At 46.8% G+C, this 22,487-nt stretch overlaps 1 protein-coding gene across 6 annotated transcripts in view; it reads left to right on the top strand.

The window, feature by feature from the left end:
• The window catches only part of YAP1 (Yes1 associated transcriptional regulator), a 46,338-nt gene extending 43,979 nt beyond the window's left edge, over window positions 1-2,359 (top strand). For all 6 annotated transcript variants that reach the window (XM_075266094.1, XM_075266092.1, XM_075266089.1 and 3 more), the window contains one exon: window positions 553-2,359. In XM_075266094.1, coding sequence (XP_075122195.1) covers window positions 553-791 — 239 coding nt within the window. In that variant the 3' untranslated portion in view covers window positions 792-2,359. The remainder of the gene's footprint in view (window positions 1-552) is intronic.
• The last annotated feature ends 20,128 nt before the right edge of the window (window positions 2,360-22,487 follow it).

Genomic DNA, 22,487 nt, shown 5'->3' with positions numbered 1-22,487 from the left:
TAATTGTATTCACTCCCATCTTCCTCTTCTCTGGATCTTCTGCCTTTCTCAGGCGCCGGCTGCAGCACTGTACAGATGTCAAATCTCGTGCATGCGCAGTTGGCTCTGCCACTTCGGGTTCGGGCAGAGTCAACTGTGCATGCCCAGGCCGCCATTTTGCAGTGGTCTGCTACATGAGCTTGTGTAGTTCTTTGGAAAACTGAGCGTACCAATGCCTGCAAAAGGCAGAAGATCTGGAGAAGAGGAGGGGAATGAACACGGTCAATTAAGGGGCGGTGGAAGGTTATGACCCGGGGGTGCTCGGAGCACAGGGGAAACGCCCCTAGTGCTCCGTGATCGTAATTTGCAGAGAAGAAATGGATTTTATTAGAAACGGCAGGGAGAAGAAAAGAGTGGAACGTGCCATTAGTTAAAAAGGTGTTTATTTTGTAAGAAAGTGGAGATGTCTCTAACCCCAGAGGACCCCTGTAAAAGAAAAAAAAATTACTATTTGAGCATTTTCTTTTTTAAAATATTTTAAAAAATTTAAAAATTTCTATTTTTAATGCTTAGGTGATGCCATCAACCAAAGCAGTATACCCTCCCAACCGAACCGGTTCCCAGACTATTTGGAAGCCCTTCCAGGAACTAATGTGGACCTTGGTACGCTCGAGGGGGAAGCCATGAACGTAGAAGGAGAGGAACTAATGCCCAGTCTACAGGAAGCTTTGAGTTCTGACATCCTTAATGACATGGAGTCTGTTCTCGCAGGCACCAAACTGGATAAAGAGAGTTTCCTCACATGGTTATAGAAGGCGCTCGAAAACTGCTTCCAAAATCTCCGAAGGATTTTGTCAATCAAGCATGCCTGTAACTTTACGAGCCTGAGCGGCCACGTAGCAGACTATCGCGCTTGTGCTCCAGTCATACAACAAAAACTTTTAAAAGACTTCTGCAATTTTTTTTTATTTTATTTTTCTCGTTCTAGTATTTTCTTCTCACCCATTGCTGCTTTTTATTACACCTTTTTTTTTTTTCTCCCCTCCCCCACCATTTGAGAGCCTGAGATATCAACGTTGAACTTCCTAGCTGCCTCTCCAAGTATTTTTGTGTAAAGTGAATGGGAAGAGTTGGGCGATCCATACTACAAGTAGATACTCCATTTTGTAAATATGCAGTAACTCTTTGCTTCCCGATCTACTGACATTATTCGCTACCCTACTGGGGATGAACGAGATATTTACCCATCTATGTAACTTCTTGTATGGTGTCGCCACCCTTCTACCCCCGACGGGCCCTTCTAATAAGTCGTCTCTCTTCTCAATGGGGCCGAGGAACCGTTCAAGACTCGTATTGGCTTTTACAAGCCCCTTGCGTTTTTATTTCCTATACACCAGTGTTAAATTTCTTTGTCTTGGGATATGCTGTGTCCAAAGAACTGCTACTTCTGACCCATAAGCATTGGTTGGAGGCCTTCGTAAAACCCGAAGCCAAGAAAGTGGTGTCAAGCTATTCATGGCCCAACCAGTTTTAGGTCAGGACGATTCCTTACCGGGAGTCATCTGCCTCGTCTATGGTTGGCTTGACACACGTCACCTATATGATCACTTTATTTTATATTTTTTCCAGCCATACCAGTTCTCCTCTAAAAAGTTGGAAGCCATAAATCTACTCTAGTATACGTATTGGGAGGGAGCATGTGTAATCCAGTAGACTCAAGTCAAATCTAGACAGTGTCAATCAAGGTTGAAGTATCGAGCTTTATTATGGTCTGTACTTGATGTGTAAAGTTGCTCTTTTTTGGTCTAAGTTTTTTGTTGGGTCTGTGCAAGGTTGTGAACACTACATTGAGCGGCTCCATCATGTAGTACGTGTTTCTAAACGCTGATGTAGAGGACGCCGGCGGGTGCCAGTCTACGCTCTGATGTTTTTATACTTTCATGTGGATCGGAGGTGGTACCAAGAGAGAATTTTTAGGATGTGTTTTTATTACGGATGAGAAGAGAATAAGGTTTTGACAAATCGAACAAATCATTCCACCTACCTCCTGTCTTTTTATAGCTAAAAAATGTCTTTTTACATGAACTTCAGACGTCTACTATATATTGCCCGTCTCCAGGGCCTATTTTATATATTTTTTTGTGTGTGTGTTCTCGCCAGCAAATTGCTCTGATGGCTTTTTCTTTTTTTTTTTTTCTTTTTATCCGATGAGGGTCCCATAGCTATACAAATGATTGATCGACATGTAGAATTGCTTTGTCCAATAAAGCAAATTGTGTTGTATCTTCTTAATCCGGTTTATCACCATCTGTGCCCTTGAATATGGGGGATCATTGCCCACTTTTTTTTTTTTTGTATGACTATTAAATGATTTGTCTTATTGTACACCTAATTGTTTTATTAGAAAATTAAACCAATAGTTAATTGTAAGAATTATTGTCTTTTAAAAATTTTCTTATGTTCATTCTAAAGTCAAAATTTCCCTTAGAGACGTTCTCCAGGGGATTAAAAAATATATATAAAAATTACTAAATATGGACGGGAGAAGGTAGTGCCTAAAGTATCAATGCAATGCTCCTGACCCCCTGCTTCTATCGAGTTCCTGATGTCTGTCATACTGGAAATACTTGGAGATACCAGCTCATACCATTAGTGGCAGAGGACAGTGATGCCGTCTCGTACCATTACTAGCAGAGGCGGAGTCACTTCTTAGGACAGTGATTGGCTGAGCAGGCATCTACAAGCACTTCCTGTGTGTTGAGAGGGAGGAGAGGCACCAGTCAGTGAAGAGTATTGGAAGGGGGTAAGTGAGAGGTAATTATCCTCGTTTAGCTGCTTTCACTGACAAACGGCTTTGGCCGAGTGTGCCAAGTAGCCCCGTGGTTATGCGGTTTGTGGGGAACTGCAGCATGTCATTTATAGCCTGGCCTTAAAAACCTGACCGTTTCAGCTGTGGTTTTGTTTTTTGCCAAGGCCAGATCTGCGTTCGGTGTTTCACCAAGGACATCCCACTTTGGACCCTTCCTTTGTGTCTCTACCTTAAGGAGTTGTCCAGTAATTTCAGGTTTCTGCAAGGAGGTCGGGGAAGGTGTGGGGGCCCATACTCGCCTGTCCCCAGTGCTCTAGTGTCTCCCAGCTCTCTCCTGTCGTGCGGCTTGTTCTGATGGAAGGCGGAAGTACTCGCCACATGTGACCGCTGAGGCCTATCAGCAGCCTAAAAAAATGAACCGGGATGTCACTGGTTTCATGGGCCTTCTTGCCTTTAGGCTGCTTATTGGCCTTGACGGTCACGTGCGATGAGTACTTCCGCCATAACAAGCCCTGGGGTGGTGGGAGACACTGGAGACAGGTGAGTATGGGTTTGTTTTTGTTTCCTCCACCTTCTCTGGCCTCTTGGTAGAAACCTAAATCCTGGACAACCTCTTTAAGGTGCTACTACAGGGTGCAGAATTGTCAGGTACTGTAACTTTGGGCTATATCCATACTTGTCACAGTGCCAGGACCGTTTGTGGTGAATCGGTATACGGTGAAATTCTGTGTCTTCATGCTGAGTACAGATGAAGCATAGAATTCAGTAACCTCAGGCTAAGTTCACACAGAGTTTTTTTTTTTGGTCAGTATTTTGAGGCTGTATCTGCTTCAAAATCCTGACCAAAAAGAAGCGAGATGCTCATTCTTCAGGCCGTTTCGCCTCACGATTCGGCCTGAAGACATTCCCGACTATGCCCATTCATTGGGCCTGATCTGGAGCGGAGTGCATGGCTGGATGCCGGTGCAGTACACTGGCTTTGTCATGGCTACCCGGTTTTTGGTCCGGAACCTGAGGCGACCTTTTAGGGCCCCTTCACACGGAGTAAACGCACGTGTATTTTGGCAAAATACACGTGTAAAAATCAGACTCCCATTGACTTCAATGGCATTTTCTTTTACACGTGTAAAAAAAACACGTCAAAATACACGTGTAAAATGTCATTGAAGTCAATGGGAGTCTTATTTTTACACGTGTATTTTTACACGTGTATTTTGGCAAAATACACGTGCGTTTACTCCGTGTGAAGGGGCCCTAAGAATTAAAAATCTGAGAATCGGGTGAAATTTTTGCTGCTACAGTTTTTGTTTTTTTTTATATTATGTAAATTTGTATTCACCTGAATTTGTTTTATTCATCACATTTTCAAAGTACAAGCCTATCTGGAATTCACACAGTATATGGCGGTGATTTTTGTGTCTGTCATGTTTACGTTAGTCACAGTGGGTACAGACACAGATATTGGGAGCTTCATCTGCGTCCATTGCTCTCACCCATTGATGGATGAGAGCAATGGACATTCCTAATGGTAGTGTGAAACTCTTCTTAACAAACCAGTGGGAAAACATTGCTGTGTTGACCTCCATGTGATGTCATAGGATTATGCAAGCTATAAAAACTGGGTCGAGACACCGGGAAGAGGTCTCGCTGTAACTTTGGAAGGAGGGAACGTCTAGATTTAGTTTCATTGGTATATTGGTCTAGTTTAGACAAATAGAAAATGTGATTAAAGATATCGGGCAATTCTCCCCAAGGAAGAGGGTGGCATCAAGTGACCTAAAGCCAACCTTGGGCTCTATAACTATAATTGGTATAGTAGTTTGCCCTATTTGCCACCCTGTACAGTCGGACTTGATCCCTTCTGTATTGCCTATCTAAAGCAGTGCTCCCAGGGGTGTAGGCCCTGCCCCAGTGCACCAACTGGCAGCGGCTGAATATTTTTGGGGGTGGAAGGTGGTAGACTGCCTTCAAATATCGATCTGGTAATGCAACACTTGGGACTTCTACCCAGTTTGAGAACTTTGACCAGATCAGGATGTTCTGGGGGTTAACACTTTCACCAAAATAATGGAGAAAGGATCGCTACCCTACTGTGCTGGTGGTACAGGCAAGCCTAGATATATCTAGCCATGTGTGGCCAGCCTTTCTGCTTTAGGTTTGAGAACATGACTGCACCTTATTGAAGACACTACAAATCAGTTTGCTCTTCTATAGGGTTCTTGTTCTCTAGTGATACTAGTGTCAAGTTCTAAGACTCCTCCTATAGGGAAGTTTTGCACGGTTGTCTTTGAGGACTGTTTTTCCCATGGTTGCCACCTATAGAATATTGTCTTTGTCATGTTCTCAACTAAATTTGATATTCTAAACTGTGCGGACCAGACACCATAGACAATTTTTTTTTTTTTTAAATGTAGATTGTGAGCCTCATATAGGGCTCACAATATACACTTTTCTTATCGGTGTGTCTTTGGAGTATGGGCGGAAATCCACGCAAACACGGGGAGAACATACAAACTCCTTGCAGATGTTGTACTTGGCAGGATTTGAACCCAGGACTCCAGCGCTGCAAGGCTGCAGTGCTAACCACTGAGCCACCATGTTGCCCCTCACAGACTGGAAAATGTGTCCATACACTTAACGCTCCTGAGGTGTCCACCAAATGTTTATCTCCCTGATAGCTAAGGGATACAGCATGTTTCCCCTGCCAATGCGGATAGTCTATACACCCTGGTATAACTTAGATGGGAAGGTGGGAAATCTGAATTAGGTGGCTACTCCCAACCATCTCTCTATCGGGCCAGTTTCTGTGGGGCACTATATAATGCTTTATATCCCCTATACCAGTGATGTAAGTACTTGAATAGGTTCCTGGGAAGTACACAGAGGTCTTATATTGTGAACTTGTTTTCAAACTGCTCTTCTATTAAAAATATATTTGTAAAAAGTTGAGCTGAGACTTCCAGTACATTCAAAAATTTTCCAAATTAAAAGTTAAAGAGGACCTTTCATGGTTTAGGGCACAGGCAGTTCTATATACTGCTGGAAAGCCGACAGTGCGCTGAATTCAGCGCACTGTTGGCTTTCGCAGTCTGTGCCCCAGGTAAAGAGCTTTCGGGCCCGGTACTGTAGCTCTTCACAGTCAGAAGGGCGTTTCTGACAGTCAGTCAGGAACGTCCTTCTCCACAGCAGCGTCAATAGCGCAGTACAGTGTGAGCGGGGAGAAACGCCCCCTCCCTCTGCTCACAGTGCCCGTCCATAGACGTGTATTATCAGGTACTGGGACTGATAGCGCTTTACCCCGGGCACAGATCGGGGAAGCTGACAGTGCGCTGAATTCAGCACAGTGTCGGCTTTCCAGCAGTATATAGAACTGCCTGTGCCCCAAACCATGAAAGGTGCTATTAAAAAAAAAAAAAAAAGTTTGTGTGTTGTCGCCTACCCGTGGAATTAGATCAAATTAGTAAAACTGTGTTGAATCAGAACGTTTTTTAGCAACTTTTTGTTCTTGACCAACATATTAAACAGGTAGTAAGGAAGACCGCCTCTTTATTAAAGATGGCCATACATATGAGATGACGGCTGAACCCACCAGTTACTGTGTGTGGACTCTCCCCTCACTGCAGGTGTTGGAAGAAAGAAGGGTCTGACACTATTTTTATTCCAATCTCCCTATTGATCACACATGCATGCTTGTTTAAATAACTGATAATAAGGGACATGGCGGGGCTATAAGTCTACTGAACCCCAGCCACCCTATGGTCTGAATAGGGTCTATACACTAAAGAATACAGTATGGGCCCCTTATTCTGCGTGGGGCTTGGGACTCCTAATACCATAGATGACCATGATGGTTGTGACAGACATCAGGAAATACGGCCAAAGTACTGACCGGATTTTGTGGACTGTATCCGGCCGTGTGTCATATATGGACAATTGGGTCAACCAGAGCGAAAACTACTCTCTCAGAGATGGCCTTGTAGGTAGCCATGTGCTGTAATGCTTCAACTTTTTGATAACCCCCCCCCCCCTCTCCTCTTGAGAGTAAAGACACATGTATACCATATATATATATATACTACTGTTATATGGCAACTATCACTGCTCATACATACTCGGTACACTTACACACTCACGACCTCTCGGATATTTTTGTCTTTATGACTCCTCTTAGATCAAGGAAATTTTTTGGGAGTGGTATATAAAACTAATAAAAAAAAAAAAAAATACTATCTTCTACTCTCTCTTTAATTTACTTTTTTTGGCAAATTTTTATACCTTGATATCTTATTGTCTTTAGGCCTCACTCTTATGTGTATTAAATCCAGCCATAACACCAATGGAATATTCCAAATTGGTCAACGCTTTCTCCCCCATTGGTCCAATGCAAACCCGACAGTCTTTAACATTGTGTCTTGTTTGTTTTATGTTTCTGAGATTTTTATTTTTTTGTATTTCTGGACTTGCAATATGGCGGCTCATTTTTAGATTTGTTAGATTTATATATAGACATTTTTTAATTTTTTTTTAATGAGCTGAACAATTTGCAGAATATTTTTAGAACTGTTACCCAAAATATGTAAATATATTAAGTCTAGAAGCAAAAAAAATTGAATCTTGAATGTTGATATTGAATGAATGAGATTTCCATTCGGAATTTATTCTACACGATACATTTTACCAGTTGTTGAAGATATCAGCTTCGATCTTCCATCTGTTCGATCTGAAATTGTCCCAGTTATGTTGTGTGTGATTTATCACCGACTAGAGCGTAGTTGTATTATAATTTTTTTTGTATTGTAATTTTTTTTTGCTTTACATTAGTATGTTTTATTTTCGGCATGCCATTGTATAAGTAGCGTATCTTCGGTTACATTGTATCTTTTCTAAATGAATCCTTTCTCCGTAAGATGTTCCGTATTTGTATGGTTCACAAAAATATCCTTTGAATGTTTCAAATTTTTGGGATTTTTTTTGTTTTTCTTTGTTACAATTGTCAGACTGAAACATTACAAATCATGTCTCCCCCCCCCATCACCTCCCAAAATGTACAGACCAAATATTTGTCATGATTCAATGTTTTTTGACAATCTCTTTTTTTTTTTTTTTTGTACTTTGGTTTCACATAAGGAAATCACAAGACACTGATACGTACTGAATATATTATTCTCAGCTTAATAAAACAAGGTGTATATATTGAGAGGTGTTTTCTATTTTCTTGGTGTGTGGATTGGTGACATTTTTATTGATGGCACGTAGTTGTGGGGGGAGGGGCGTTTGGTGATTTTTTTTTATTTTTTTTTCTCACTTTTCCCTGGCCTAGTACCGGTATTTAAAAATTAAATATATTACCGTATATACTCGAGTATAAGCCGAATTTTTCAGCCCAGTTTTTGAGCTGAAAAAGCCCCCCTCGGCTTATACTTGAGTCAGCAAAAAAAAAAATTTTTTTTTTTTTTTTTTTAGGAGGGGGGGTCTATGATCAGCCGCAATATTAATGGATAGAATCTCCCATAAAATAGTGCAAAAAAAATAAAATAAAAGTTCTAAATCCCTCCTTTGGCCAGAGTACGGAATTCGACCAATCAGCGCTGGCTCTGCTGGAGGAGGCGGAGTCTAAGATCGCTCCACACCAGTCTCCATTCAGGTCCGACCTTAGACTCCGCCTCCTCCGGCAGAGCCAGCGCTGATTGGCCGAAGGCTGGCCAATGCATTCCTATGCGAATGCAGAGACTTAGCAGTGCTGAGCCAGTTCTGCTCAACTACACATCTGATGCACACTCGGCTCTGCTACATCAGCGCTGGCCAATGCATTTCTATTGGAAAAAGTTTGTCACAAAAATCACAATTACACACCCGATAGAGCCCCAAAAAGTTATTTTTAATAACATTCCTACCTAAATAAAGGTTATCCCTAGCTATCCCTGCCTGTACAGCTATCCCTGTCTCTTAGTCACAAAGTTCACATTCTCATATGACCCGGATTTGAAATCCACTATTCGTCTAAAATGGAGGTCACCTGATTTTGGCAGCCAATGACTTTTTCCGATTTTTTTCGATGCCTCCGGTGTCGTAGTTCCTGTCCCACCTCCCCTGCGCTGTTATTGGTGCAAAAAAAGCGCCAGGGAAGGTGGGAGGGGAATCGAATTTTTTTGGAGTTTGCCACGTGATGTTCGATTCGAATCGAACACATCGAACAGCCTGATATCCGATCGAACATGTGTTCGATAGAACACTGTTCGCTCATCTCTAATTATTACTGATCTCTGCTGGTGCAAATGATCGGGGCTTGGAGAGGGACAGTGGGCAGGATATTAAGGTTTCTCCAGGCCCCTAGCTTAATGAAACTGCTAGGAGACAAGGTTCAAGCGTTTGGACCATGGTCCACCAGTTGGATATCCCTGGAATAAGCCAAGGGTCAAGAGGGATGGATAATACACGCTCACTTAAAGAGGTCCTTTTCACCAGCTCTGACAAGTCCAGCTCTTTTCATCAAAAGTTTCTGCTCCACTGATTCTGGCACAGTTGGATTTTTTTTCCCTAGCCCCCGCCATTCTTGAGCAACCAATGTTGATAGTTTTGATGCCTGATATAATATTTAGGATCTGTACTGTCAGGAGGGCGGTGTCAGGCAGAAGCTGACCAGGGGTGTGACTCTGAGCTCTGACACTGGCTGCCTCCGATTGGATCTCTGAATCACACCCCCTGCCTGACACCGCCCACCTGATCTGACATAGTTCAGTAGCACATCAGGCACCAAAACTAACTGCGCTTGTTTCTCAGGAACGGTGGGGGCTAGAGAGAAAATTCCAACTGTGCTGGAAACAGTGGAGCAGCGACTATTAACACAAGTGGTGGAGGTGGTGAAAGGCCCTGTTTAAAGAAGGTTTCCCTGACTATGATACCGAGCTCCTTCTCAGGAAATCACATGAAGTCTTTTGATCACGACATCATGTGACCAGCGGCCTTGATGTGATTTGCTAAGTAGAGGAAGTGGATCTGAGTATCACAGTCAGGGATATCTTCTTTAAGGAGAAGAATAAATACTAGAGATGAGCGAACACTAAAATGTTCGAGGTTCGAAATTCGATTCGAACAGCCGCTCACTGTTCGAGTGTTCGAATGGGTTTCGAACCCCATTATAGTCTATGGGGAACATAAACTCGTTAAGGGGGAAACCCAAATTCGTGTCTGGAGGGTCACCAAGTCCACTATGACACCCCAGGAAATGATACCAACACCCTGGAATGACACTGGGACAGCAGGGGAAGCATGTCTGGGGGCATAAAAGTCACTTTATTTCATGGAAATCCCTGTCAGTTTGCGATTTTCGCAAGCTAACTTTTCCCCATAGAAATGCATTGGCCAGTGCTGATTGGCCAGAGTACGGAACTCGACCAATCAGCGCTGGCTCTGCTGGAGGAGGCGGAGTCTAAGATCGCTCCACACCAGTCTCCATTCAGGTCCGACCTTAGACTCCGCCTCCTCCAGCAGAGCCAGCGCTGATTGGCCGAATTCCGTACTCTGGCCAATCAGCACTGGCTAATGCATTGTATTGGCGTGATGAAGCAGTGCTGAATGTGTGTGCTTAGCACACACATTCAGCTCTACTTCATCGGGCTAATAGAATGCATTGGCCAGCGCTGATTGGCCGAATTCCGTACTCTGGCCAATCAGCACTGGCTAATGCATTGTATTGGCGTGATGAAGCAGTGCTGAATGTGTGTGCTTAGCACACACATTCAGCTCTACTTCATCGGGCTAATAGAATGCATTGGCCAATCAGCGCTGGCCAATGCATTCTATTAGCGTGAACTGAGTTTGCACAGGGGTGCCGAGGGTGCACTAGAACCCCTGTGCAAACTCAGTTCACGCTAATAGAATGCATTGGCCAGCGCTGATTGGCCAATGCATTCTATTAGCCCGATGAAGTAGAGCTGAATGTGTGTGCTAAGCACACACATTCAGCACTGCTTCATCAAGCCAATACAATGCATTAGCCAGTGCTGATTGGCCAGAGTACGGAATTCGGCCAATCAGCGCTGGCTCTGCTGGAGGAGGCGGAGTCTAAGATCGCTCCACACCAGTCTCCATTCAGGTCCGACCTTAGACTCCGCCTCCTCCGGCAGAGCCAGCGCTGATTGGCCGAAGGCTGGCCAATGCATTCCTATGCGAATGCAGACTTAGCAGTGCTGAGTCAGTTTTGCTCAACTACACATCTGATGCACACTCGGCACTGCTACATCAGATGTAGCAATCTGATGTAGCAGAGCCGAGGGTGCACTAGAACCCCTGTGCAAACTCAGTTCACGCTAATAGAATGCATTGGCCAGCGCTGATTGGCCAATGCATTCTATTAGCCCGATGAAGTAGAGCTGAATGTGTGTGCTAAGCACACACATTCAGCACTGCTTCATCAAGCCAATACAATGCATTAGCCAGTGCTGATTGGCCAGAGTACGGAATTCGGCCAATCAGCGCTGGCTCTGCTGGAGGAGGCGGAGTCTAAGGTCGGACCTGAATGGAGACTGGTGTGGAGCGATCTTAGACTCCGCCTCCTCCAGCAGAGCCAGCGCTGATTGGCCGAATTCCGTACTCTGGCCAATCAGCACTGGCTAATGCATTGTATTGGCGTGATGAAGCAGTGCTGAATGTGTGTGCTTAGCACACACATTCAGCTCTACTTCATCGGGCTAATAGAATGCATTGGCCAATCAGCGCTGGCCAATGCATTCTATTAGCGTGAACTGAGTTTGCACAGGGGTTCTAGTGCACCCTCGGCTCTGCTACATCAGATTGCTACATCTGATGTAGCAGTGCCGAGTGTGCATCAGATGTGTAGTTGAGCAAAACTGACTCAGCACTGCTAAGTCTCTGCATTCGCATAGGAATGCATTGGCCAGCCTTCGGCCAATCAGCGCTGGCTCTGCCGGAGGAGGCGGAGTCTAAGGTCGGACCTGAATGGAGACTAGTGTGGAGCGATCTTAGACTCCGCCTCCTCCAGCAGAGCCAGCGCTGATTGGTCGAGTTCCGTACTCTGGCCAATCAGCGCTGGCCAATGCATTCTATTAGCCCGATGAAGTAGAGCTGAATGTGTGTGCTTAGCACACACATTCAGCTCTACTTCATCAGGCTAATAGAATACATTGGCCAATCAGCGCTGGCCAATGCATTCTATTAGCTTGATGAAGCAGAGTGTGCACAAGGGTTCAAGCGCACCCTCGGCTCTGATGTAGCAGAGCTGAGGGTGCACAAGGGTTCAAGTGCACCCTCGGCTCTCCTACATCAGAGCCGAGGGTGCGCTTGAACCCTTGTGCAGCCTCAGCTCTGCTACATCAGAGCCGAGGGTGCGCTTGAACCCTTGTGCACACTCTGCTTCATCAAGCTAATAGAATGCATTGGCCAGCACTGATTGGCCAGAGTACGGAATTCGGCCAATCAGCGCTGGCCAATGCATCCCTATGGGAAAAAGTTTATCTCACAAAAATCACAATTACACACCCGATAGAGCCCCAAAAAGTTATTTTTAATAACATTCCCCCCTAAATAAAGGTTATCCCTAGCTATCCCTGCCTGTACAGCTATCGCTGTCTCATAGTCACAAAGTTCACATTCTCATATGACCCGGATTTGAAATCCACTATTCGTCTAAAATGGAGGTCACCTGATTTCGGCAGCCAATGACTTTTTCCAATTTTTTTCAATGCCCCCAGTGTCGTAGTTCCTGTCCCACCTCCCCTGCGCTGTTATTGGTGCAAAAAAGGCGCCAGGGAAGGTGGGAGGGGAATCGAATTTTGGCGCACTTTACCACGTGGTGTTCGATTCGATTCGAACATGGCGAACACCCTGATATCCGATCGAACATGTGTTCGATAGAACACTGTTCGCTCATCTCTAATAAATACCCTAAATGTATATTTTTGTTTAATCCTAGTTATTTCTTGGAGGAGCTCTGCAGTGACTTCATACATTCTTATCTCAGCTCTTATACTATAGGTGGCAAATACAACAATCGAAAAGACACATCATTATTTGGCAAAGACTATTCAAGGGCATCCAAGTCACAACCATACTGTAACAGTGACACGCAAAGATATCACATTCTACACCATGCAGACCCGTACACATGTAACACCGGATTGTAACCCACTATGTGTCTAATACGCCTTGGGTGATTCTGAGCCTAGAGGCCACCAGCGCACCCTGTCTAAGCCTCTCTGGGTCCATGTAAAGTTGTGTCAGTCATCTGTCTCCGTAATAGTGTTGCTCACACTTCCACATTGATTGTTGTGGCAACAAACGCACGCTATTTCTTGGCAGGATACATGACATGGCAGAGGAATAGAAGTCGCAGCCGCTGCCAGTTCTCAGGGCCCTGGGGCACAAGAACTGTGATTAACTATATTTAGTCTGTATAGTCTTCTGTTACTTTCACTTCCATTGTGACACAGAGTCGGACGCAGTCCCTGGGACTCATGTATAATGGAAGTGGAGGTTTTGCCCCAAGAAACCATCGGGGCTTTTGTTTTGTAGACAGATGACAGCTGCAGACGGGCGATCTGTGGTGTATATAGAAGAGAGCAGGTCCGCGCCATGGGGCGGAATATTTTCACCCAGGATACTCGGGCATGCTGTTGTTACCACCACCATGACCCATGGGGCAATGCCCCCAAAATTTGCAGATTCTGTAGAGTTTCTTTTCACCCTCAGAACTAGGAGGATAGGATTAACCATCACCGGGTCCATTTTTTAAGGACGCCAGAACAACTTCATATCCTGCTCTATGGTTATGGACGTGTTCAGTGCCCGGGCGTCATGTGAGGGGTTGCCTGGAGCCCCAAGATGGGCCTGTGAAGGATCGAGGATCGGTTGGTATAACATCAAATGTTACCTATAGGAAAAGGTAGCGGACAATTACAAAAATAATGGTCCAGAATAGTTGGTTTCTGCACTTTAATCCCCCAAAAATTTGGTTGAAAAGTATGTTAGGGTCTCTGATCTCCAGCGGCCTACACAATTGCAGGTTGCATGGTTATAAATACGACCCCAGATCCATGGACAAAACAATGTACTAGATCAAGTCATAACTAGGCTCCTGCCCCCAGGAGAGCAAAAAACCTCCCTGGTTTACGTACGTGTTATGTTTAGGTCTTCATTGTATTTTCTGGCACTTTTGGCTACAAGAATAGCACAGTCAGTGGTCAAAACTACTGGATCCGCAACATAAAGTCAATCCAGAACAGCGGCTTGGTTATAATTGGAATCCATGACACTAGCATGAACAGAGCCGTATTGTGTCTCCATGGCCTACACCAACTACTGCCACATAAGAAGATACCAATATTATGTATGTTACGTGGTAGGTGGATGGCTCTGTTACTAATACTGTATTTAGGCCCTGCCCCTGGGAACACCCCCAAAAGGATGGGACCACCTGAAGTTTTTGTGGACTACGTCCCCAATAAGACATACCCCAATTTGCTGGGATTGTTTCTGAAAATTAAGGACAGGAATGGAAGATTATATAGATAATCTGTTTTCCCTTAGCCCAAACAGCAGCACAAGATGGGGTATTCCTGCCCCTGTGTACTGTTAGGACAGGTGGAACTTTTAATAAACTAACAAGTTCCCTCCCATAAAAGGCCCAGGAGACCTCCCCCTCCCTGTGTTAGTCTCCAAGTACCATATAGCATAAGACCACATATAATCTTAACAAGCCAAGGGAGGGAGCTTTGTGCTGCTGTTTGGGCTAAGGGAAAACAGATTATCTATATAATCTTCCATTCCCCCTACGCCCAAACAGCAGCACAAGATGGGGACTTAACAAGTAATACCCCTTCTAGGGAGGGCGATCCTGACAGGCCGAGGTCAGGATTGAGTAACCAAAGGACTTCGCCTTGGAGGTATGCCAGTCCAATCTATAGTGCCTGGCGAAAGTCAAGTGGGAAGACCAAGATGCAGCCGCACAGATCTGGTCTACTGAGAGGGACTGCCTCTCTGCCCAAGATGCCGCTACCGCCCTGGTAGCATGGGCTCGCAAAATTTCTGGGACCGGCAGCCCCTGTGTCTGAAGGGCCACTGAGATGGCCTCCTTGATCCACCTTGACAGAGTAGTCTTGGACGCCTTATTACCCCTGTTGTGACCAAAAAAATTGACAAGTAGGTTTTCTGACCTGCGGAATGGACCTGTCCGGTCCAGATATATTCGCAGAGTTCGCACCAGATCCAAACTATGCATTTTCTGTTCCCACTCCGAGGAAGGAGAGGGGAAGAAGGTAGGTAAGGTTATAACCTGGTTTATGTTTTCCACTGAGGGAACTTTAGGCAGAAAACCTTGAATAAACCTAAGCTGGACTCGGTCCGGAAAAAAGGTCGTGTATAGCTCTGATGCCGCCAAAGCCTGGAGTTCTCCCACTCGTTTGGCAGATGTGATTGCCAGAAGAAAGGTTACTTTCCATGAGAGGTATTTGAGCTCCACCTCTGTTAAGGGTTCAAATGGAGGGCCGCATAGTCCTTGTAGGACCGCACCTAGGTCCCATTGGGGGGCCGGGGGCCGTACCGGGGGTCGGAGCCTAGAGGCCCCTTTCTGGAATTGCCTTATGAGAGGATTCTGAGACAATCTAGTCCCCAATAGAGCGGATAGCGCCGAAACATGCACTCTCAAGGTGGCCGGGGACAATCCCTTGTCCAATCCCTCTTGTAAAAACTCCAGGACTGATTCAATGGACGATGTATCACACTGTCTTCTGGCCCCCCAGTCCTTAAATACTCGAGCAATCCTCTGGTAACTGTGATTGGTCGAATCTGCTCTAGAGTGGGCCAATGTTCTTAAGACGGCCTGGGACAATCCTCTGTCTCCACGTACGGTGCGGTCAACCTCCAGGCAGTGAGGTTGAACCTGTCCAGATCCTGGCAGAGCTGACTGTTTAGAGTTACCAGGTTTTGGACACACGGAAGCCTCCAGTAGGTCCCTCGACTCATTACCATGAGGTGGGTAAACCATGCCCTTTTCGGCCAGAACGGCATAATGACAATGGCCGAAGTCTGGTCCTGCCTGAGTTTCGCCAATACCCTGGGAATCATTGGAATCGGAGGGAAAACATATGCTAGTTTGAAGCTCCAGGGTATTGACAGGGCATCGATCGCCAAGGGATTGCCGTCCCGATACAGGGAGCAGAATTGTCCCACCTTGGCGTTGTGTTGGGTGGCCATCAGATCCACCTCGGGGAGACCCCACATCCTGGTGAGTTGTTTGAACACTTCCGGGGACAGAGACCATTCGGCTGTTGTTATTAGTCCCCTGCTTAACTGGTCTGCCAGGACGTTGAGGTGGCCCTTGATATGCACCGCTGACAGCCGGGACAAGTTCTCCTCCGCCCAGGAGAATATCAGGTTGGTCACCCTCATCAGGGAGGGAGACCTGGTGCCTCCCTGTTTGTTGATATATTGGACGGCCGTTGAATTGTCTGTCCTTATTCTGACAGCCTTTCCCTGAAGATGGGGAGTCAGAGTCCGTAGTGCCAGATAAATTGCCATAAGCTCTCGCCAGTTGGAGGAGCGAGTTCTCTCTTGATGGTTCCAGGCTCCTCGTATTAGGGTCTCCCCCAGATGCGCTCCCCAGCCTGTAAGGGAGGCATCTGTGGTCAACAGGGTCCAGGAAGTCTGGACCGTGGACCTCCCGTCCTTGAGTTGAGACCACCATTCCAGTGATCGACGGGTACTGATGGAAAGCTGGATAGGCTTCTGAAGTCCCGAAGGACTGTGGTTCCATACTCTCAGGATCTCGAGTTGTAAGGGGCGCATATGCCATAGTGCCCAAGGAACTGCCTCGATGGTTGCGGACATGAGACCCAGGACCTTCATCGCTGTCCTGATTGTAACCTTCCTGGTTCGGGATAGGTAGTGAACCGCTCGACCAATCTTCTCCTTCCGAGGAGAGGGCAGGGAGATCATCATACTGAGAGAATCCAACATGAACCCCAGGAACTGGATCCGGGTTGATGGAACCACTACCGACTTTTGCCAGTTTACCAGCCAGCCCAGCTCGCTCACAAAGGCCACTGTGATATCCAACTGTGTGGCCAAGACCTCCCTTGACTGAGCTTTTATCAGCCAGTCGTCTAAATAAGGGACAATAAATATCCCCTGGAGGCGCAGGGCGGCTATGACCGGAGCCACTACCTTTGTGAAGGTGTGGGGGGCCGAGGATATACCGAACGGGAGAGCTGTAAACTGGAAGTGATGTAATCTCCCGTCTAAATACGTGGCAATCCTTAAGTACTTCCTGTGGGGAGGATAAATGGGGATATGGAGGTATGCGTCCCTCAGATCCAAGGTGACGAATAGTTCTCCTGGCTGCAGAAAGGGGAGAACCGATCTTATGGTCTCCATGCGGAACCGGACCTTGCGGATGAATTGATTTACATACCTCAGGTCGATAATCATGCGCCACCCTCCGGTGGACTTTGGTACTAGAAACACGGGTGAATAAACGCCTTGACCCTGTTCGTCTGGAGGGACGGGTTCCAACGCAGCCTTGTCCACATACTCCTGCACGGATCTTTGAAGATGAAGCTGTTTGGTGCCCTGAAGAGGGCGGGTCCTCCTGTATCTGTCTGGAGGGGGGGATAGGAAGCTTATTTTGTAGCCTTCCCGCAAAAGCTGGAGAACCCATGGATCCTGGATATGATGGTGCCAGGCGGCTAGATGTAAGGAAAGCCGACCCCCCACTTTGGCCCTGCAGGCGAGGGAATCGTGATAGTCAGAAGGTGGATCTTTTTCCACCACCACGGGAGGAACCTCGACCGCCTCTAGGGCCAGAGGGGCGCCCTCGAAACTGGCCTCTTGACATGCCTCTCGCGGGGGCGTAGCCATGAAAGGATCGTTGCCTGGATCCTGTTGACTGAGGTAGGTTCTTACCTTTCGAATCGGCCAACCCCTCCATTAGCCGGTCAAGTTCACTCCCGAATAGCCTGCCTGGCTCAAAGGGCAGGGCGCATAAATTGAATTTTGAGGCGTTATCTGCCTTCCAGGGCTTGAGCCAGAGGGGGCGCCTCGCGGCGGTAGACAATGCCATGGTTCTCGCTGCCAGCTTGGTCTGATAAAAAGCGGTCTCAGAGAGGTAGTCGGACATGAGGCTAATGGTTGTCATAGCCTTTAACAGATCGTCCCGATGGACACCGGAGTCGATGTCCCTCTCCAGATTTGAGACCTCCGATCGCAGTTTAGCGACTACCTCCGAAACCCACCGAAGCTTGAGCTGAGGAAGAGGCGTAGATACGCCTCAGGGACCCCTCCACCCTGCGATCCATCACATCCTGGAGGTTAGAGCCATCCTCCGCTGGCACCACCGTGCGTTTAGATAATTTGGAGACCGCTATGTCGACCTTAGGCGGGGGGCCCCAGGAGCTGGACTGGGCCTCGGCCAAGGGAAAGAGCGCCCTAAAGCGCCTAGAAGCATTGAATGGACGCTCAGGGAACCTCCATTCAGCTTCAAACCTCTTGACCATATCAGGGTTGGCCTTAAAGGTTTTGAGGGAGGTGGACGGAGTCTCCTCCGTGGCCTCCTCTGCGTCCTTGGCCCGTAAGACCCTAAGCAACTTAGGCATCCTATCCACCGGGAAGACCGGCTTAGTTGGGTCCAGGTTGTCCTCTTCTGAGGAAACCTCGTCCAAAATCTGCAGCGCCTCCATAGGTGGAAGCGAAGGGGGTGATGACTCCATGCGCGGTCTCTTAGACAGCTGAGAGATTGAGACCTTGATTTCTCTCATTGATTCCTCAACGAATTCTCTCACCCAACCAACCACGTCACGGACAGAAGTGTCTTCTGAAGGCGGACCTCGGCATCCGCGACAACACTGGTAGGCGTAGCCGTCCGGTAAAGGCACCTCACATTTAGCACAAGCAAGGTGACGCCGTTTGCTAGAAGCTTTCCTCCTAGGATTTTCCACAATAGAGGAGGAAGATGACATCTAAAGAGAAATATATTGCTCATTATTCCTCTTACCTTAAAGCTTCTACCCTCAGGCCCCACCAGGGGGCATACATCACCTTGGATATAGTTCAGAAAATCTCCAAAGTAGGGGAAATTCCGCCTTCTGGTTCTGGGTGCCCAGGAACAGTAGGAACCTGCAAGCTAGAGCTGACAGGCAACCTACACTGGGCAACCCAGAGCTAAATAAGGGAGAAGGGGGGGAGGGGGGGCGGAGTTAAGTTAACTCCGCTCTCTCTACCTTCTTGCCCCCTAGAATGGCTGGGGATTACAAAACCTTCCCCCAGCTTAACCTAATTGCAAACCAAGGCAGGGGGAGGGGACCTGTCCCCCTGAAACGGCCTTCTAAGAAGGCACAGAGCGCAGCGACGAAGCGCCCTGGACTGCGCATGCGCGAGCCGGCAAGGCCGCGCATGCGCGGAGAAGCGGAAGTCCGCGGCGCACCAGACAGTGCCCGCGGCAGAAACATGTAGAGCGCCGCGAGGTTCCTCCTCCCCCGGCCGCCAGAGCCTGCACATCCAGGCGGCGGGGGAAGCGCGGCGGGACAGGACAGCAGTCCGAAGGATGCGCCGCAAGACTCACTGGGTAATGGTGCTCCGGCGGCCGGGGGGGAGCAGAAGCAAGTGGAGTCGCAAGGAATCCCCCTGCCCCAGGTAAAACCCAGAGGGGGAGGGGGAAACATAAAATCCAAAAGGAGAATCTTTAAAAAATTGTGGGAGAGGAAAGGAGACCTCTCCCTCCACCTGTCCTGGTCCACAGGACAGAAAAAAACACAGGGAGGGGGAGGTCTCCTGGGCCTTTTATGGGAGGGAACTTGTTAGTTTATTAAAAGTTCCACCTGTCCTAACAGTACACAGGGGCAGGAATACCCCATCTTGTGCTGCTGTTTGGGCGTAGGGGGAAAGTAGATTGTGAACAATGTTCCTGTCTGCATGTTCCCTGCGGAGATCTCGCGGCAAGCACATGGATCCCATTATAGTCTATGGGGTCCGTGTGCTTTTACTGCACACCGCTTGCCAACGCGTTCAGTAATCCAGTCAGGGGGTCCCCATGCAGACTCCCCCGAACGGATTACTGACGCAGATGTTACAAGCTTTGTTTTTACAGCGCTCAATAAGCAGCCAAAATGTCGCTACCTGTATTCCTCTGGTTGGCACAATGACGGCGGTACCAAATTTTTACAGTTTCTGTTACATTTTGACACTTTCATGGGCACCAGGCTGTCATGGGCACCGGTTGGTTCCTGTGATCTTGCTGTTTACAAGCCGTACCGGAAGAAGGTGGTTTGGGTAACGATCCCATTCTGCAGTGCAGTCAGGAAGATCGTCACCATTTTTAACATAGTTTCCTACCTGTTTGTACTAAAGAAGCCCAGGTTATATGACCAGCAGAGTAACCAGTTCTGTGATATCACTCAAAATGCAAAAAAACTTAAAAAAAATAATAGACAAGTTTGTAAATAGTTAATGACCTTCCATTACACAAGAAACAGCTTATAGCTACACAGAATATTAAAGGGATCCTATCATTAAAACACAATTTTTTTGCAAATAACACGTCGGAATAGCTTTAAGAAAGACTATTCTTCTCCTACCTTTAGATGTCTTCTCCGCGCCGCCATTCAATATAAATCCCGGTTTTCGATGGTATACAAATGAGTTCTCTCTCAGCACTGGGGGCGGTCCTCAGCGCTCAAACAGCACTGGGGGCGTCCCCAATGCTGCGAGAGAACTCTCCAGCGACGCTTCCATCTTCTTCAGGAACGGGCTCTTCACGCGTCTTCTTTCAACGCTGGTGGTCAAATTTCTAGGCCTCGGGCAGAACTGACTGCACATGCCGACAGGCCACAACAAAATGGCTGCTTACTTACTGTGCTGGGGAGCTCTCTGGCAGCATTGGGGCCGCCCCCAGTCCTGTTTGAGTGCTGGGGTCCACCCTCAGTAGAGATGAGCAAGTACTATTCTAAACTCCCGTTTCGAATAGCACGCGCCCATAGAAATGAATGGACGCAGCCGGCATACATGGGCTTAAGTGGCTGGCCGCCGGCAAAGTCTGCTTGCTGGCCGCTTCCATTCATTCCTATGGGTGCGTGCTATTTGAAACGGCCGTTTCGAATAGTACTCGCTCATCTCTACCGTGGCTGAATCCGCCTAAAGAAAGGGCAGTAGGAATTTTACTTTCTTTTAAATGTATTACTTTACGAAATGTTAGCGGGAATTTTACTGATTTAATTTTTTTAAAATTCTTTTTTCACTTTTAATTATATTGTACAGTTTTGCGTGATTAAAAACTTGGATTCCCAATGGTATCACATGCCAGCTAAATATTCCCGGGAAACGTGGCGGCGTTCTAATAGTCGGATCGCACATTATGTACAGTCATGTATGTGCGGGTAACGTGAGACAGGCTGGAACATGTATGTGTGATTTAATCTTCCAGCAAAAGCAAACACAGTTTAATGAACTTTGTACTCCCCGGCAGTGCACAGCGGGGCTCGCTGCCAACCTGCGCTGCAATACTGACAATATCAGCTGTGATCTGTACAGGCGCCATAAGAACCAAACCTGATCCAAGGATTGACCATTGCACGTGAAGCCAGTCGCTGACCACTTATTGCATGTGTGAGGTGTTTGTAGGGTTTGCACCATTGATCAGTAAGGCAGAGCAGGGATATAATATACAAGATACATTGTTTCTGCCGGTACAATCTGTTTTCCTGTGAAATTGGTTAATGATTTTCTTCTATTTTTTGCACTTGCTGGTAAGTTATCCTCAAACATGATCGTCCACCTTTCTAACACAGTTGAAGATTTACTCATCATAATGTTACAGAATTGTGGTGCAATTTGCACAAAACTTACCATTTGTTCCACTGTTATGTTACAGCAATGATGGCACGACGGAGTGAGACATGGAAAGATACACATACAGCTCAAAATGTATAATGACCACAATTGGCAAATCTATTGAATCTATGGGCTGTAAGCAATGCTTAAATTTTAAATTTATTTTAGGGGGAACTCTGGAATAATGGCTAACGCCCCCAAACCCCCCCCCCCCCACAGCAACAACGCCCCCGAGGACACACGCATTCCTGCACACTATTGTGTCCAATATTGGCATAAATTATGCCTCATACTGGCCCCTGCACACAGTATTATATGCTCCAAGTGGCCCTGCACACAGAATTATATGCCCTAAGTGGCCACTGTACACAGTATTATATGCCCCAAGTGGCCCTGCACACAGTATTATATGCCCCAAGTGGCCCATGCACACAGTATTATATGCTCCAAGTGGCCCATACACACAGTATTATATGCCCCAAGTGGCCCCTGCACACAGTATTATATGCTCCAAGTGGCCCATACACACAGTATTATATGCCCCAAGTGGCCCTGCACACAGTATTATATGCTTCAAGTGGCCCCTGCACACAGTATTATATGCTCCAAGTGGACCATACACACAGCATTATATGCTTCAAGTGGCCCCTGCACACAGTATTATATGCTCCAAGTGGCCCATGCACACAGTATTATATGCCCCAAGTGGCCCCTGCACACAGTATTATATGCTCCAAGTGGCCCATGCACACAGTATTATATGCTCCAAGTGGACCATACACACAGCATTATATGCTTCAAGTGGCCCCTGCACACAGTATTATATGCTCCAAGTGGACCATACACACAGCATTATATGCTTCAA

The sequence above is a fragment of the Leptodactylus fuscus genome, chromosome 2, assembly GCF_031893055.1.
Source record: "Leptodactylus fuscus isolate aLepFus1 chromosome 2, aLepFus1.hap2, whole genome shotgun sequence".
NCBI lineage: Eukaryota > Metazoa > Chordata > Amphibia > Anura > Leptodactylidae > Leptodactylus > Leptodactylus fuscus.
The sequence above is the reverse complement of the archived record's forward strand: the minus strand, read 5'-3'. Positions and strand labels throughout refer to the sequence as shown.